Genomic DNA, 19258 nt, shown 5'->3' on the forward strand with positions numbered 1-19258 from the left:
TTATGTTTTTCAGTTATTTGTTATCTGCCAGTTGCCATCTGAGATTTGGGCAAACCGATGGGAAAACTCAATATACAGCAAAATTTCAGTCCCTGATTCAGCTCAGACAATGAATGAGGTGTAGCTGATTTCAGGTCTGGCCTTTGAATTGCCCTTGGGGACAAATGAAGTTTTTTCAGTTTGAATTTGACAGGTTTTGTTGAAAATATACATACATATTTAAGTTGACACAGTTTCCGATTTCAAGCTGGACCAACTTCTTAAAATAGTCACCATTTTGTTACAATAAGTCCATGTATCAAATTTAGAATGTTATGTTGACAAAGCTCTTGATTTTAAGCTCAACGAGCTAACTCAATATTTTCAGTCGGACTAACCTCTTAAAACAAATTACCACCTTGTTATAATAAGTCCATGTAACAACTTTATTCTTTTATGCCGAAAAAGCTCATGATTTTAAGCTCAACTAACTAACCCCATGAATCATTTGTTAAAGTGTACTCTGTCTGCTGTCCTGGATTCTGTTTCAATCTGTCTGACCTCATGTTCCTGATTGATCCCTGCAGTCCCTTCATCTGTGATGTGGAGCTCTGTGTAGATCTGGTTCAGGAGGGTGGACACTCCTTGTCTGAGGATCCCCTCAAACACACACTGGAACCTCTTTTCCAGACCACATTTCAGCTTCTTTTGGCAGACTCCTGCAGAAGTTCCCAAAAAGAAAAAAAAAACAATCCTGAATGAGTTGAGTGGATTAGACATTGATTGTGAAGATAATGGTGTGTTACCCCCAAATTCCACATAATCCGTCTGAGCTCCACTCTGCTGCGCTCCAGTCTGACCCCCACAGCAAATACGTTGCTATTTTAATGACTGTAGCTGATTCCACAGCCTGCGTTCGGCTCCGTCTGGGTCCGCCCCGCTCCGCTCCGTCAGCCCAAAATAGAGCCAAGGTCTGTTTTTCTCTCCGGTCCGGTCCGTCCAGGTCTCCGTACGCTTTAATTTCCACAGTTCAGATGCACCAAACAGGAAAGAGAACTCCAACAACCTCCGGCTTTATACAAAATAAAATCATTTTGTCTTATTAAAAACTTTAAACTGTTTCAAGACGTTTTATTTGTCCTCACATTAATTTTCAAATATATCACGAATAGACATACCATACTGATTAAAATATACACTTTCAAAAGCGGGCAAACAAAGACTAAAACACACTTTCAAGTTTTATCTGACAAACTTCTATTTTGCCTGTAATCAAGCTATAGTTGAACATTTCTGAATGTTTACGCAGCTGCATATATGGCCCATTTGTAGGCTGTTGTCCATAAATTTCGTGTTTTCTACAAAATACATGTCCAGGACCTTGTATGCATTTTATTCTGAATGGCCTGAACGTGCTCCTCGCGCATGCGCTTCTCTGCTTCTCCGGCCAGGCGGAACAGAGGCGCAGTGGAGCAATGCGGGCGCTGTGGGTTTTGAGAATACGGAGTGGAGCGCAGCGGAGCAGAACGGACCTGATCGGACCGCAGACAGAAGATGTGGAATTTGGGGGTAAGTGGAGATGTGTCTCCATCATCAGATCCTTCCAGCTCCTCAGTGGAGACCAAACAGCCTCTGATCTCATAAAGAAAGTTGTCCTGGAAATTCTCTGTTACTCATTCATACTTGTTTTCACTGTTTGTACATGTCTGCTTGTTTCATCTTTCTGGAGAACATTCCACACCTCAGATTTGCACACAAGAGGAAGCATCTGCACCTCACATGCTCTACTCAATCCTCTGGAGGATTAAGAAGACCGCCACCACAAAAGACGTCCAAGGGGACGTTCTTTTCAAATCAACCGGCAAAAGCTGAGACTGACCGAATGTGCGAACTCTTTCGAAAGATGGACAATTTCGCTGGGTTGTTGGACGAACTGAGACGCAAGATGGATTTCATCACGAGGGGGTTAAACTCAGCTGCTGTCTGAAAAGACAGTTGAGAACCAGCCAAAACTGGAAGGTCACCATGGCTCCTTCCGACCAAAACAAGATATCAAGAAACCTTTTGACTGCATCTGGCGCCCCTTGGAATTCAAACAATCTCCCGGAAGAAGATGAGAACACGAGGTCGCTCTCTGTCTCCCACAACTGACTCCTCCCCGAACACTTCCCTCCCTTTCTGGACTGCTTCGTTGGAGGACATTCCCGTGGCAACGAAGGTCACCAGCTGGAGCACAGAGAGGATAGACCAACCACACTGATAGAGCACACACACATGCACACATCTCCCCCCCCCCCCCCCCCCCCCCTTTCTGCTGACGACTAGTGGTGATGGCGTGTTGCGCCGAAGATGGCTGCGACCACTGACCCATTAGTTTGATAGCAATGTGTCTTATGTGTTTTTTGCTATGGTTGTGCGCTGGCTTGCCTTTTTTTTTTTTTTTGGTTTCTCACTTTTAATCACAACTCCCTTTGGAACCGCGATCTGAATTGATGTATCCTTTTTTTACCACCACCCCTTCCCCCCCTCCCCAAAACTTCTGTCTGAGTTTCTTTAACTCTTTTCATTTTCAAGACAGAGCGCCTAAATAAGTGGTTGCCTGGATGTCTTTAAATCCCATTCATTTCGTTGTAACTTGTAACTTCTGTAACTTGTTGCAATGACAAATAAATCCTTTCATTTCATTGAAAATTTACACTTCTTTCACTTCCCGAGCATGAACTTGGTGCATCCACATTACCTCTAAGATAATGTGCATGCACTGTATAAGTTCACAGATACTTTAGTATCTGCCTGCTTTGTTCTGGAGCTGAAAACATTTCAATGAACATTTCAGTGTTTGATGAGATCAAATCCTCTTACTGCTCCACAGACACTGAGCCAGCTCCTCCTGCTTCATCCTCCTCAGGAAGTTCAGTGTCATCCTCAGAAATGACTCTCTGCTGCTCCTCTGCTCTTCACCCTCATCCTCCCTCTCACTCTCTGAGCTTGCTGGGTAATCTGGACTCAGGAGCTTCTTCATCTTCTTCAGCTCCTCCTTCATGAAAGTCACCATGTTGTCCTCCAGCATCTGGAACAGAGAAACATCTGGGGTTGACTTTCAGCTGAAACTGTGAAAACACATTCAGATGTGAGAGGAAATTCACTATTCTTATGACTGCAGTTAACACTGTGGTATTTATTGCTGTTATCAAGAACACTATCAATATTGCTAGTGTTACCACTACCATTATCACTAAAGCTAGCATTTCTGCTCATGTAAAGCACTTTGCCCAGATATATGGAGAGAGTTCAGACATAGAGCCAATCATAAGAAAAGTTGAGGAAGCTTCAAAAGTAGAAATAAAGCTCAGAGCAAAACAAAGTACCGTATTGGCCTGAATATAAGGCGATATTTTTTTCCAGAAATTGTATTCTCCCAAATGGGGTCGTACTGTAATCGAAGACTATTGTTACACATCCGCGCCGCTAGATGGAGCCAAAGTACCGGTAACCAGAAAGCGAATGAAGCGTCACAGTCATATTGTCTGTGGTCACAGTGATCTTATGAAAAATGGAGGACCATGACCATCTGAAACAAATTAGCTGGAACGCCAGACAAGTGAGCAAACAGCAGAGGTGAAGTTTTGATGCCAACTTTAAACTGATACTAATCAGTCAACAAACAACCACCAAGTGGCCCAGATATATTAGACTGAATTATTAATGTTCATGAAGTTGAATAGAACTTGACTTTGATGGTTATAAAGTTATTTACATCGTTAATGCAGTTATGGAACCTTTGAGGTTCTTATCCATCCATCCATCTTCAACTGCTTATCCGGGGCCGGGTCGCGGGGGCAGCAGTCTCAGCAGGGATGCCCAGACTTCCCTGTCCCCAGACACTTCCTCCAGCTCTTCCGGGAGAATCCCAAGGCGTTCCCAGGCCAGCCGAGAGACATAGTCTCTCCAGCGTGTCCTGGGTCTTCCCCGGGGTCTCCTCCCGGTGGGACATGCCCGGAAAACCTCCCCAGGGAGGCGTCCAGGAGGCATCCTGAACAGATGCCCGAGCCACCTCAGCTGGCTCCTCTCGATGTGGAGGAGTAGCAGCTCTACTCCGAGCTCCTCCCTGGTGACTGAGCTCCTCACCCTATCTCTAAGGGAGCGCCCAGCCACCCTACGGAGGAAGCTCATTTCAGCCGCTTGTATCCGGGATCTTGTCCTTTCGGTCATGACCCAAAGCTCATGACCATAGGTGAGGGTGGGAACGTAGATTGACCGGTAAATCGAGAGCTTCGCCTTTCGGCTCAGCTCCTTCTTCACCACGACGGACCGATACAACGACCGCATCACTGCAGACGCTGCACCGATCCGCCTGTCAATCTCACGCTCCATCCGTCCCTCATTCGTGAACAAATCCCCAAGATACTTAAACTCCTCCACCTGGGCTAGGGTCTCTCCACCTACCTGGAGAGGGCAAGCCACCTTGTTCCGGTCGAGGACCATGGCCTCGGATTTGGAGGTGCTGATCCTCATTCCTGTCGCTTCACACTCGGCTGTGAACCGCCCCAGTGCATGCTGGTCTGGGTTCGATGAAGCCAACAGGACAACATCATCTGCAAAAAGCAGAGATGAAATCCTGTGGTTCCCGAACCGGACCCCCTCCGGCCCCTGGCTGCACCAAGATATTCTGTCCATGAAGATTATGAACAGCACACCGGGAACAGGTCCGACTTACTGCCGGCAATGCGGACCAGACTCCTACTGCAGTCATACAGAGAACGGACAGCCCTTAACAGGGGGCCTCGGACTCCGTATTCCCGGAGCACCCCCCACAAGACACCATGAGGGACGCGGTCGAACGCCTTCTCCAAGTCCACAAAACACATGTGAACTTGTTGGGCAAACTCCCACGAGCCCTCGAGCACCCTATGGAGGGTATAGAGCTGGTCCACTGTTCCACGACCAGGACGAAAACCGCATTGCTCCTCCTGAATCCGAGGTTCGACTATCAGTCGGATCCTCCTCTCCAGCACCCTGGAATAGACTTTCCCAGGGAGGCTGAGGAGTGTGATCTCCCTATAGTTGGAGCACACCCTCCGGTCCCCCTTTTTAAACAGGGGGACCACCACCCCGGTCTGCCAGTCCAGAGGCACCGTCCCCGACCGCCACGCGATGTTGCAGAGACGTGTCAACCAAGACAGTCCCTGCACATCCAGAGACTTGAGGTACTCAGGGCGAATCTCGTCCACCCCCGGTGCCTTGCCACCGAGGAGCTTACCGACCACCTCGGTGACTTCAGCTTGGGTGATGGACAAGTCCACCTCTGAGACCTCAGCCTCTGCTTCCTCCACGGAAGATGTGGCGACGGGATTGAGGAGGTCCTCAAAGTATTCCTTCCACCGTCCAACAATATCCCCAGTTGAGGTCAGCAGCTCCCCACCTCCAATATAAACAGTGTTGGCGGAGACCTGCTTTCCCCTCCTGAGGCGCCGGACGGTTTGCCAGAATTTCTTCGAGGCCGACCGATAGTCTTCCTCCATGGCCTCCCCGAACTCCTCCCAGACCCGAGTTTTTGCCTCCACAACCACTCGGGCTGCAGTTCGCTTGGCCTGCCGGTACCTGTCAGCTGCTTCTGGAGTCCCATGAGCCAACAAGGCTTGATAGGACTCTTTCTTCAGCTTGATAGCAGCCCTCACTTCCGGTGTCCACCACCGGGTTCGGGGGTTGCCGCCACGACAGGCACCGGAGACCTTACGACCACAGCTCCGAGCAGCTGCTTCGACAATGGAGGTGGAGAATATGGTCCACTCGGACTCAATGTCTCCAACCTCCCTCAGGACATGAGAGAAGCTCTCCCGGAGGTGGGAGTTGAAAACCATGCTGACAGAGGGTTCCACCATACGTTCCCAACAGACCCTCACAATATGTTTGGGTCTGCCAAGTCTGTCGGGTTTCCTCCTCTGCCAGCGAATTCAACTCAGCACCAGGTGGTGATCAGTCGACAGCTCTGCCCCTCTCTTCACCCGAGTGTCCAAGACATGCGGCCGGAGGTCAGATGACACTACAACAAAGTCGATCATCGACCTCCGACCTAGGGTATCCTGGTGCCAAGTGCACTTATGGACACCCCTGTGCTCGAACATGGTGTTTGTTATGGACAAACTGTGACTAGCACAGAAGTCCAATAACAGAACACCACTCGGGTTCAGATCAGAGAGCCCATGCGATCCAATCACCCCCTTCCAGGTCTCACTGTCGCCGCCCACGTGGGCGTTGAAGTCCCCCAGTAGAACAATGGAGTCCCCAGTCGGAGCACTGTCTAGCACCCCTCCCAGGGACTCCAAGAAGGCCAGGTACTCTGCACTGCTGTTCAGCCCATAAAGGCCCGTCCATGCTTCACATGTCCGCGTGGGTGTGCGTTGCACGTTGGTCCGCATGACGTAAAAATCGTCATGAATTCCTGTCCGCTCGGGTCCGCGCGGACTGATCCGCGGACGTCCGCGCAGCAGCCAGATTTTGAGACCGCGTTGCGCATTGCGCGCAGGTCGCGGAAGTGTGCGCCTGCGCCAGAGCGCTATAGCAAACAAAACATGACGGTAAAAGTGAAAGTAGACGGAGCTCCAGCCTGATGGCTCCACTTAAAGACACGGAAAGAGTGAAAAACTCGTGGAAAGAGAGAGAGACTGTCTGGAGGAGGAGAAGGTCTGCAGACAGAAGTGAAAAAGTAACTAATCGCTCCGGTGCCGCCCCCGCGATTCAGAAACAGAAAAAAAAGGCTAAATAAACTTTAATACTTAAAGATAATGTACTGACAATGTATGTGCTTAATTTTCTCTAAATAATCCGTAATAAAGGAGCAGATTAACAGTCTGTAGAGCCAGAAAAGCTTGTCGAGGCTGCGTGGATCACCGCGCCTGCATGAGACGCGCACAGCTGAGCTCAAAATGTAGCATGGGAGAAAGCGCGTCCGCAACGGTGGTGCGCGGACCTTCCAAAGCGGACGCGGAAACGCGTACATGTGAAGCATGGACGGGCCTTTAGCCGAAACAACAGTGAGGCACCTATCCCCGACCCGAAGGCGCAGGGATGCGACCCTCTCGTTCACTGAGGTGAACTCCAATACATGGCGGCTGAGCTGCGGGGCTATAAGCAAACCCACACCAGACCGCCGCCTCTCACTGCAGGCAACGCCAGAGAAGTGGAGAGTCCAGCCCTTCTCGAGCGGTTGGGTTCCAGAGCCCAGGCTATGTGTGGAGGTGAGCCCGACTATATGTAGCCGGTATCTCTCAACCTCCCTTACAAGCTCGGGCTCCTTCCCCCCCAACGAGGTGACATTCCATGTCCCTAGAGCCAGTCTCTGTGTCTAAGGATCGGGTCGCCGGGCACCCTGCCGTCGGCTGCCACCCAATCTACATTGTACCCGGCCCCTACGATTCCCTCGGCGGGTGGTGGGTCCACCGGAGGGTTGGCCCACGTCGCCCCTTTGGGCTGAGCCCGGCCAGGCCCCGTGGGCAAAGGTCCGGCCACCAGGCGCTCGCTTGCGCGCCCCAACCCCAGGCCTGGCTCCAGGGTGGGGCCCCAGCTGCGCCATAACGGGTGACGTCACGGACCTCAATTGTAATATATTCATAAGGGCTGTTGACCTGCCCTTGGTCTGGCCCATCACCCAGGACCTGTTTGTCATGGGAGACCCTACCAGGGGCATAAAGCCCCGGACAACATAGCTCCTGGGATCACGTGGGCACTCAAACTCCCCCACCACTTTAAGGTGGCAGGTCGGGGGAACGCCAGACAAGTGAGCAAACAGCAGAGGTGAAGTTTTGATGCCAACTTTAAACTGATACTAATCAACGCAACAGAGTCAACAAACAACCACCAAATGGCCCAGATATATTAGACTGAATTATTAACGTTCATGAAGTTGAATAGAACTTGACTTTGATGGTTATAAAGTTATTTACATCGTTAATGCAGTTATTGAACCTTTGAGGTTCTTATTTGTTGCTTATTCACTGAGTCATAGCCTCAGATTTTGAGAAAGAGAATATAGTTTTTTATTAATACTGCTTTAATATTTCTTGACTTAAATCACATGAAACATTTTCTCTGTTGTGAGTTTTCCTAGAATAATTGTACAATAAAGACTTGTTTAATGAGTAACTTTTTTTTCTTCAACATAGTTTTACTTTCACAAAATGATATTTGAAAACTCGGTCTTATAATCAGTCGTCTTATTCAATTCAATTCAATTCAATTGTATTTGTATAACACATTCAAAAATACAACTTTGGTTGGCCAAAGTGCTTTACAGAAATACAAAAGTAAAAAAGAAAGAGATAGAATAAATAAATGAAAATAAAAAAGGCCCACCTAAACATATTTAGAAAACACAAATAAGACAAATAAGACACCAAGATATACTCCAGTTTAGCTAGTGTTAAAAGCCTGCGAGAAAAGGTGTGTTTTCAATCTGGACTTGAACTGTCCTATAGAACGAGAGGACTTGACATCCAGGGGGAGGCTGTTCCAGAGGGTGGGCGCAGCTACTGAGAAGGCTCTGTCACCTCTGGTTTTTAGCCTGACTTTAGGGACAACCAGCTGGAGCTGGTCAGCTGACCTCAGGTCGGCGTGTTGGGCTGCAGCATATCACTCAGGTATGAAGGGTCCAAGGAGTGCAAACACTTAAAAGTGATCAGTAAAATTTAAAATTCCACTCGAAAGCGGATAGGCAGCCAATGTAAAGAGCACAGCACAGGGGTGATGTGCTCCCGCTTCTTTGCTTTAGTCAGAAGATGGGCTGCAGCCTTTTGCACGCTTTGCAGGCGCTGCAGTCCTGGTCCAGCCCAACATAAAACGCATTACAATAGTCCAAACGAGAAGTTACTAATGCATGGATCACTCTTTCAAAATCAGCCAGAGGAAGATAAGATTTAATTTTGGCCAGAGTCCCCAAATGCAACAAGCTGGTCTTGATGATAGAGCTGATGTGTTTGTCAATTTTAAACAAAGGGTCGACCATCACCCCCAAGTTTTTCACAAAAGGACGGCAGAAGGAGGACAGAGGACCAATAACACTGTCATGTTCTTGCAGGGGGTTATCTGGACCGAACACCAAAATCTCAGTTTTATCTTTGTTTCGGTTCAGAAAATTTGCACTCATCCATGCCTGGACATCACTGAGACAGTCCTGCAGAGTTTTTATTGCAGACTGACAGTCACAGGCCGTAACAGACAAATAGACCTGGATGTCGTCTGCAAAACAGTGAAAGCAGACTTTATGCTTTTTTAAAGATAGAACCCAAGGGGAGCATATACAGAGCGAACAGGACATGTGCTCGTATTGAACCCTGTGGAACGCCATAATTCAGGGGAAACACAGATGATGAGTATTGTCCCAGATTTACAGAGAAGCTTTGATCAGACAGATAGGATTGAAACCAATTTAGTGCTGAACCCTTGATGCCTACATGTGTCTTCAGGCGGGACAAGAGTGCTGGGGACTGTTCAATGGAAATATTCCACCAAGGAATATTTAATCCAACAGGACTAGGAGTCATGCTTCATGTGAGTACTACATGCTCCTCAGAGAGGAGAACAAAGGAACCCCCTGCTGTGGCCATGCGGCAGCAAGCCTGACCTGGTGAACAAAGGGAGCCCTTCCCTCCCCCATCGGGTGGCAGCCATTTCATGGTGCGAACATCCAAATGGCTGCCCTCCTTCACCATGAGGCATCTCAGAACGAAGAACTATGGCGTCTGATCCTCACCTCTGCACGGGAGGAAAACCAGATAATGGTGCAATACTACCGTCCCACCTCACGAGGGCCCTTGAGAGGCCCTTCCCAGAGCAGGGGCGGGAGGACCCAGATCACCGTCTGATTGGCCAAGCAGACCCTGGGGGTGGGAGCTCCGCCTGCCAGCCAAATAGACGTCACCAGAGAGGCCATCTTCAGTTAAAAAAAAAGTTTCTGTCTTGGAAGGACGTGCGCAGCGCATCTCTCCCACGGACTAAACCCGGTACCGAACTGACCCGCTGGCCAGGACTCTTTGGGACCATCTTTCCTTCACCGGTGAACCTTCCCCCAGTGGAGCAGAACGGCAGGAGCTGTCCCTGGAACGGACCGAGACACCAGGCAGCAGGACCACGCCGCTGCTACAGCTCCGCTCCTCCTGCAGAGCCACGGCTCAGCTCTCCTCCGTTTTCCGTCACTGGACAGAGCGGACCGAGCCCGATTCACACCCCACTCAAACACACCGTACACGGTACCAGAGCCAGCCCCACCGAGCCACGCTCCAAACGGGTTAACGCCCCTCCTCGTGCGTCTCCAGACACGCGCGTGCGCGCACACACACACACACACACACACACACACACACACACACACACACACACAAAACTTGCAAGTTTTGAATGTTCTGTTTGTGTTAATTAAATGTGTTAATTAGTAATAGACATTGTTAATAAATGCTCATTGACTGAACTGGACGATTCATTCATCTTGTGTGTTTTGTGACAAATGTTGATGGTTGTATCAGCCTGAGCTCGATCTCACACCTTCTCTGATAATTTAACTGTTGTTTATCCAAAGATTAACATCCAGCTTAAATTATCTTTCCATCTTTGAGACTGAAAATTGGTAATGAATGTTCCTCTGACGAGGTGGTGCCCCGGAATTATCAATTAAATAACCCACAGGTTTATTTAATGAATAATTCACAACTTCCCTCAGCTCATTTTCTGTAGTTTACCCATTTCCAGTAATTGGTAATTTGTGGCATGATTGATTAATTAATAACACCTTGTTAACCAATAATTTGATGGTTAAATCACTCTGTGGTCTACTCCATTCCCAAATATCTGATTATTTGACACTTTTTTTACGAATAAATGTTTATTCTGATTAATAATAATTGATGTTGGGTTAAATTACTTGGTGCTTCACTAAAAACAGTTTATTACGCCGTAATTGATTGTTATTGGTGATCCACTGTTAATTACCTGCAATTATTAATTGGTAAATCAAAATGTACTCAAATTGATAAGTAACTAAATTACTTAAAGTAATCTATTACTCTCAGTAATCAATACTTTAGTAATTTATTCCCAATTACCAATCGTACACCCCAACAAGAGGATGCTGTTATCTACAGTATCAAAGTTAGCAGACAAGTCTAAAGCAAAAGGACAGCAGATTTTCCTGCGTCAACAGTTAAAGGAAGGTCGTTAAAAACTTTTAAAAGGGCAGTTTCAGTGCTGTGTCACATTTTGAACCCTGATTGGAACTTTTCCCCAATTTTGTTTGAGTCATAGTAAGTCTGCAGCTGGTTATAGGCAACTTTCTCCAAAACATTAGACACAAAGGGCAGCTTTGAGATAGGTCTAAAGTCACATAACACATCTGGATCAAGATTAATCTTTTTGAAGAGCGGCTGAATAACAGCATGTTTCAGTGAAGAGGGAAAACATCCAGACATTAAAGAGATATTCACTATTTGCACAATGCATGGACCACTACAATTAAAACATCCTTAAACAAGCGACTTGGGACGATGTCCAGAGGACAAGAAGAGGGTTTCAACTGCTTAACTATTTTAGTCAGTTCAGTTAGAGACACAGGTTCAAAACAGTCAAAACTGGAATGACAAACTGATGGAGCCAGTGGGTTCTCTACAGACGAAGAAGCCAATCTGAGAGCAGAAATTTTGTTTGTGAAAAATGACAGGAAATTTTCACAAAGGGTTTCTGAGGGCGCAGGAATGATTTTATCACACAGGTTTACAACAGATTTCAGCGTGTTGAAAAGCAACTGGGGTTTGTGAACATTTGTGGACACCAGGTTTGACAGAAAAGTGCTTTTTGCAGCTCTAACTGCTTTCTGATGCTCCATGAGCCTGTCCTTTAGTATTTGCATGGAGATTTGGAGACGGTCCTTCCACTGCCGTTCAGCGCGCCTAAGCGCACGTCTGAGCTTGTGCGTCTCTTCATTTAACCAGGGTTGCGCATTGGGCATGGTGTTTTAGCCTAAAGGGAGCTACTGCGTTCAAAACGTTTGTGCAAGTGCTAATTAAATATGAAAGGAGTTTGTCCGAGGAGAAATTCTACTGGTCAAAACGGTACATTTCACTGAAAGTGCTGGAAAACGATGAGGTTGTCTGGGAATTGATTGTGCGCACCCGACGAGCTGGAGCGCGGAGCGACCACACACTGAGACAGCGTCACCACAAATAGTATCGCAGAGTGATCCGAAATGTGCGTTTCACAAATATCAGTCACCCTGACATTAAGACCAGGGACAGCACCAGGTCCAGGGTGTCCCTCTGTGCATGGAGCCAGACACCAACTGTGTCAAGTTAAAAGAGTCGATCAAATTTAAAAAGTCTTTGGCCAGTGGTCTGGACTCACAGCAGACATGAATATTTAAATCTCCAACAATCAAAAAATGATCAAAGTTCAGGGACACGCCTGATTGAAAGTCTGTAAAGTCCTGGGTGATACACCAACACACACGTGACTGGAGTATCAGTTTATCACAAATGTCTGAAGTTCAAAGCTGGAGAATGAATCTGCCGGTGCCTGCCGACAGGTGTAGCTGGATCTGTACCTGGCTGCCAGTCCTCCACTTCTACCCGTGGTCCAGGGTGAGTTAAGATAGAAGCAGTCAGGAGGTAAAAGTTCAGAGAACGGGGTCGACTCAACGACTTGCAGCCATGTCTCCGTGGGCAACATGAAATCCAACTTCCACGACGTGAAGAGATCGTTCAGAATCAATGGCTAGTGATCTAGCATTCAGCAGGCCAGGTGCAGAGTCACATCCTTGCAGGCCCGTGGAGAGGTTACAAAACAGTAAAGTGCTGAATGGAGACTTGTTCTCACCATAAAGATGGAGTCCAGATGTGTTTGATGCTGAGGGGTGGAGCCTCCATGGAGAACCTGGGAGCTCTGCTGGCTGACGCTGCAGAAACATGTTGACTTTGTTCAAGCTGCTGTGAGCTGTGATGATGAATCCTGACACAAACTCTGATTCTCAGCCCTCATCAGCAGGTCTGGGTTCTGATTGAAAGAGAATGGGTTGTTCCATAGACTGGTCACTCTTCACGGACACACTGCTGGATGGAAACCCAGAGTCAGAGCTGAAAACAAACACAACATCAGGAACAGACTGACTGGAAAAATTAAGGAATATTGGAGAAGAAAGAGAAGAACTGGGACTTTCAGATGGACTTTGATGATTCTCTGAGTCACAACTTTGTCAAAATGCTGTGAGGATTTTTAATAGTTAGGAACTTTAGCAGTATTTTAGGACTCAGACAGAAAAGTCAGTCACTGCTTTGGAATGAAATGCTGAGTAAAATCCAGTGAATAATCTGACTGGTCATCTCTGCATCCTAACAAGATTCATCAAGATCAAACCTGTTGACTGGTCCTGATTGAATGTTTGTCTTCTGATCAATTCACCTGTCATGTCCTGATGTGTCTGATGTCAGTGTGTAGAGCTCATCATGATGAAGACAGATGGAGTGAGAAGGAGACAATAATGTGTGTCATGTTCAATGAATCATTTAGTGAAGAATGACAGAAAATACACAACAGCAGATGAAATGACAGTAAACCTACTGAGATCCTCTGGAATCTACAGATGTATCATGGGGCAGGTCACTCTTCATGGACACACAGCTGGGACCAGGTTCAGGCCCAGGTTTGGGTCCGCATCCAGATCCAGATCCAGGAGAGTCTGCTCTCTTCTGCTGCCTTCAAGAAAACAAATTTAGATTTGAACAAGGAAATCAACTTTTAACTAAGATAACCCCTGAACTCTCTCTCTCTCACACATGCTCAGACACAGAGTGGTGTGAAGAAGAGAAGAGGACAATAAATGATGACGGTCTCACCTTTTAGCCTTGGTCAGGTTCTCATGTTCTCCACTGAGTGTCCTTTTAGAGGGACAGACTCTGTCCTGTCTGTCCTCACTCTGATCCACAGCAGAGCACACACCTACACACACACACACACATACACACACATTCCTTTTAACGTCTTTTTTTGATAATGGGCTAATAATTAATTAATTACGTTAGTTGAATTAAGCCTTTGTGAAAGGAAAAAAACAGAGAGAAGAGACAAATTTCTACTGAGATTACGACATAGTGGAGAACTGCTACAAGAAAGTCCTGAGAAAGAAAGAAAGTCCCGAGGTTCGGAAAGTTTGCAGTTCCTTCTTGGAATTATTGAAAGACGGGGGGATCCTGCCTGTCCAGACGGGACTCGGCTTGCTGGATTTGTGATGGATGCCCGGGAGAAGTGGAGGGGTGTCACATGCCTGGCACCCCTGTCCATGGAGGACATAGGAAATGTGTACATTTCCGGATTTATGACGATTGGCCTGCTGCTGATTGGCTTGTGCTGCGACCTGACCCTCTGGATCTGTTGATTTGCCGCGCCGTTGCTCCACGAACCTCGCCCGTACCGCCCAGCTGCTAAGGCGGAAAAGATCATTGCCGACCTGAGAGAAGACATCCGCCGGCTGTGGAATGAGCTCAGGAAGAAGGACGACCTCCTGGAGAGGCTCGGACGTTGACGATCGACCAAAATATGGTGATATCCTCATTAATGGCCGCCGCCGCCTCGGCACCCTGCGCTCCTTCACACTCCACACCGGAGCACCGTTCCTCGGCTGAGGTGGTAGTGCGAGGCCACAAGCCTCGGCCCACCTCCACTCCCCCTCTCCAACCGCTGCCTCGCCCTGACGCAGCACGACGGCGATGACACGGCGGATGATGAAGGCCCGCGGTCTGCTGCGGCTGCTACCGCACCCTCCGGTGGGCCCACGGCCCGCCGCCGGGATCATAACAATCCGGAAACCACGCCGCCCGACGCCGCTACAGTCCTCCATCCTGCTGGGTCCCAGCCTCGCAGCTCCGCCGCCCCACCCCCGCCTCGGCCTCTCTTCCCGCCGTCTTCACTCATCATCGGCGCCAGCATCGTGCGGAATATTCGCTTCTTTAACGCCAACACACAGTGTTTTCCCGGCGCCACCGTCCCCACCATCCTGGATAAACTTCCAGAGCTCCTCCGGTCCGCCCCCTTCCTCCGTTCGCCGGGTGATTGTTCACATCGGGTCCAACAACACGATGCGGCGACACTCCGAGCTCACCAGAAAGGATTTTAAGGACCTTTTCAGTCTTCTGCAAAGCTCCGGAAAAATGATCTACATCAGCGGCCCCCTGCCAACGCTCTTCCGGGGTGCTGAGCGCTTCTCCAGGCTCCTCAGCTTGAACACCTGGCTTCAACAGTCCTGCTCAGCTCACAACCTTCACTTCATCGACAACTTCAACCTCTTCTGGAACCGCCCTGCTCTCTACCGTCACGATGGATTACATCCCAGCAGGCTGGAAACTCCGTCCTGTCAGGGAACATCCAGCAGTCCAGACATCTCCAGCTGTCAGTCCAGCTGATTGGCTGAAGGTAAGTCCCGCCCACTCTCCACACCCCTCTATCTGTTATTATCTCCAGCAGACAGCACGTTCACCAGAGGAGAGGAGTTCATCTTAAAAACCTCATCAAAATTAAAACTAAATCTGCAGCAGAACAAAAACCCACAATAGTCAAATGTGGACTGTTAAATATCTGATCCCTCTCCTCCAAATCCTGCTTATTGGCGACTTAATAACTGATCATAATTTAGATTTATTAAACCTCACTGAAACCTGGCTAAGGAAGGATGGATATCTCAGTTTAAATGAAGCAACCCCAAATACACACGTCAACTATCATATTCCCCGAGAATCTGGCCAAGGCGGTGGAGTAGCGTCCATCTAGAACTCTAAACTTTTAATCAGTCCTGGAACTGAAATTAAGCATAAAACCTTTGAAAGTCTTCCTCTGAATCTCATGAACTTCAGCTGGAAAACACAGAAGCCAGTCCTGCTTGCTGTAGTGTATCGCCCCCCTGCTCCAGACTCTGAATGGATAATACAACGCACTGCTTGGGATGAAATTACTCTGAGCAATCTAGCAATTTTGGTGCAAAAAAAAAAAAAAGAAAAAAAAAAGAAAAGAAAACATGTCATCTCCGTGGCACATCTTTATTAGCATAACAACAAGCCAGGTTAAAATCGCCAACTAGCTTACCGGTATTTAACAGCGATATAAGGCAACTGGACGTACAGGAGGCTATCAAACGCAAACACAAATAAACATCGTTGGATGATCAGAAACAAACTTGTTTGAGCCCGATTAAGACTGCTGCAGAGCCACAGAAGCTGTGCTTTTCAGCTGCCCGCAGACCGGAAATCACTTTATGGCAGGGAATCACTTTGTGGCACGACACCGGCGCTTCCACATGACGTACGCCCTCTCTCCCCCTAATCTGCCACGGTGATTCGCGTTTGCACAGCGCGAATCACCGTTGGAAACGGTTTTTATTCTGTGTGAATAAGGACAGCTGGTGAAAAAAAGATGGACTCTTCCGAAGAGGTAATTATTGTTTTCTTTTTCTTTTTTTTTTTTTTTTTTTGCCACAGAAACGCAAATAGCTTATTACAAACGGAAGACAAGGAGCCTGCTAATTTGTAACTGAGAGGTCAGTGGATGAAAAGACCCAGCGGTCGTCAGCGGAAATCAATGGTCTCCAGTAGCTTCTTGATGAAAAACAAAGTGTAAAGTACAAAGTAAACAAAGTACAGTGTTTCCTACAGGAAAAGAGTTTGGTGAGGGGCGGGGGGGTGGGGGGGTGGGGTGTCGCTGCTAACGCTGCTAGCTGCTAACGCTGCCGGTGTTCAACTGTCTGAGAGTTTTTTTTTGTTTTTGTTTGTTTTTTTTTCTCCTCTGTCTGAGCTGAGCTCCTGCCTGTTGCTATGAGACCCTCCCGTCCTCCCCCTCCCTTCTTGTTGTGATGTAAAATACATAATTTCCTGCTCGCCAGCGCGGGAATGTTGCCGGTCGACACACAAAGCAAGAATTATATATATTGAAAAAAATCCTGCGACATGTTAGAGGAGCCGATGGGCTTAATCTGCATTTTGCCATCTCCACTAGTGGTGGCTTGGCTAAAATGGACGTTCATAGACAAAGTTACGCACTATAGCTTTAACCTATAAAGCTCTAAACAACCAGGAACCATCACATCTGAAACAGCTATTAGTCCCATACTGTCCCAGGAGAATGCTTTGTTCTCAGAGTGCTGGTCTGCTGGAGGTTCCTAGGTTCTCTAAAAGTAGAACAGGAGGTAGAGCCTTTAGCTATCAGGCTCCTGTTATGTGGAACCAGCTCCCAGTGTCTGTAAGGGAGGCTGACTCAGTCACTGCTTTAAGACCAGGCTGAAGACCTTTCTATTCAATAAAGCTTACAGTAAAGCCCGCCACACACTAAAGGATTTTTTCAATCTTCCCCGATTCAGACACCACACACTACAAGACAACAGAGGACAGATCGCTCCCGAGTGCAGCAGTAGAATAAAGTTATCAGCAGACCGTGCCAAATAAAAGCTACTTTTTTAAATCACCAAATATCTTAAATCATTCTTTATGATTTGATAGTTTACACCAGAATAAAAACTTGTTGAGCTTTGATTAGATCAGTTTCATTATAGTCCGCTCTCTGAAGGCACGGACTCAGCGGAAAGTTTTTTTTTCTTTTATTATTAATATTTTTTTTCTTCCCCATTCTTCCGTGATGGTTAATAACGGAGATGAATTAAAACATTGGGATTATTGCAGGACTGGCGGAGACGCAGATATTAGATCGGAGTTTGGGTCTGAATGGAGGAAATCCAGTCCATCCAGCAGTGACAGGATTAACCATCACTTCCTGTACAGCTGAGTTTAGGAGCTCTGGCTTTTCTGTTTCACTGTCATATATAGTGAATATATTTCACAGACATATATTCATCCAGCTCTGACAGCTGTGAGTGAGACGGAGCTGTTCATCCAATCAGGAAGCTTTATTTCGAGGGTGTGGACAGCTCTACTCGGAGCTGATCGGCGCCTCTCGGAGCTCCACACACTACAGGATTTGCGATCGGAAATATTAAACATGTTCATTATCTACAATCTCCCCTCCCGACGCCTCCCGAGAGGCTCCGACCGGAAAAAATCTCTCTGAACACACTGCACACTGCACGAAGATCGGACCCGAACTCATCTGCATACTCCCGACAATCAGACCCTGTCGGCTTCGATCGGGAGGAGAAGATCGGGGCAAAACTCGGCCGACCATCCTGTAGTGTGTGGAGGCCTTTAGGGGTCGTGCCTGCTCTCTCTCTCTCTCTCTCTCTCTCTCTCTCTCTCTCTCTCTCTCCCCTTCCCTCTCTCTCTCTCAACTATTATGTAACTGTTCTGTAAGGTGATGTTGGGAAAATGAGTCGTGGATTTATTGTATAAATCTGTGAACCTGTGTCCACTTCAATGGAAATAAAATGATCTCTCCATCTCTCTCGCTCTTTCCACTGTGGGAGACCAAAAAGTCAGAACACCAGAACCCTGGACCAAGAGGCTGTCTTTCAGGTGGACTGGAGCCGTGCTTGAGGGATCGCAGACAGAACATCAATCAGCTGATCCATTGAGACAGCCTGGATCCAAGGGGTGCAATTGTAATTGGGCATCAATCAAAACAGCTGCTCCACTGATTAGTCGAGGAACCCGGACCCAGGTGTAAGGTTTACTGAACCCCGGGCTCCTACCATGTGGAACCGGCTCCCAGTTCTGCTCCTTCTCTCGTTTCAATGTAATTTCATTGTATTGCTACATGCCATTGATGATTGTTCCTCTTGTAACCTATGTACCCTGTGTTTATATATGAACTGTATGTAGATACAAGAACCTGTCTGTCCTATCTCCTTCTCTTTCTGTCCCCTCACCCCAACCGGGACAGCAGACATCCGCCACCTCTGAGCCTGGTTCAGCAGGGTTCTCCTCCTCTGAGCCTGGTTCTACAGGGTTCTCCCCCTCTGAGCCTGGTTCTACAGGGTTCTCCTCCTCTGAGCCTGGTTCTGCAGGGTTCTCCTCCTCTGAGCCTGGTTCTGCAGGGTTCTCCACCTCTGAGCCTGGTTCTACAGGGTTCTCCTCCTCTGAGCCTGGTTCTGCAGGGTTCTCCTCCTCTGAGCCTGGTTCTACAAAGGTTTCTTCCTGTTAAAAGGGAGTTTTTCCTTTCCACAGCCGCTTATGCTGCTCATGTGGATCTGTTGGGTTTCTCTGTAAAAGTGTCTGGAAACCACCATGTTGTAATTGGCACTTCATAAATAAAGCTGAATTGAATTGTGCTGCATAGGTTCTATTTCTCTGGACAACACTCTTAAGCATTC

General features: G+C 47.7%; 2 protein-coding genes across 3 annotated transcripts in view; both read right to left on the reverse strand.

Moving 5' to 3' along the window:
* Nucleotides 1–19258, reverse strand: part of LOC115382172 (NACHT, LRR and PYD domains-containing protein 3-like) — an 80001-nt gene that overhangs the window by 55917 nt on the left and 4826 nt on the right. Inside the window, exons 4-8 of the mRNA XM_030083852.1 lie at nucleotides 13851–13953; nucleotides 13576–13710; nucleotides 12835–12913; nucleotides 2842–3049; nucleotides 502–698 (exon numbers count right to left, since the gene is read on the reverse strand). Of these exons, the coding sequence (XP_029939712.1) occupies nucleotides 502–698; nucleotides 2842–3049; nucleotides 12835–12913; nucleotides 13576–13710; nucleotides 13851–13953 (722 nt within the window). The remainder of the gene's footprint in view (nucleotides 1–501; nucleotides 699–2841; nucleotides 3050–12834; nucleotides 12914–13575; nucleotides 13711–13850; nucleotides 13954–19258) is intronic.
* The window catches only part of LOC115382236 (stonustoxin subunit alpha-like), an 829400-nt gene that overhangs the window by 11517 nt on the left and 798625 nt on the right, over nucleotides 1–19258 (reverse strand). The window lies entirely within an intron of this gene.

This window comes from Salarias fasciatus, chromosome 23, assembly GCF_902148845.1.
Source record: "Salarias fasciatus chromosome 23, fSalaFa1.1, whole genome shotgun sequence".
Classification (NCBI taxonomy): Eukaryota; Metazoa; Chordata; class Actinopteri; order Blenniiformes; family Blenniidae; genus Salarias; species Salarias fasciatus.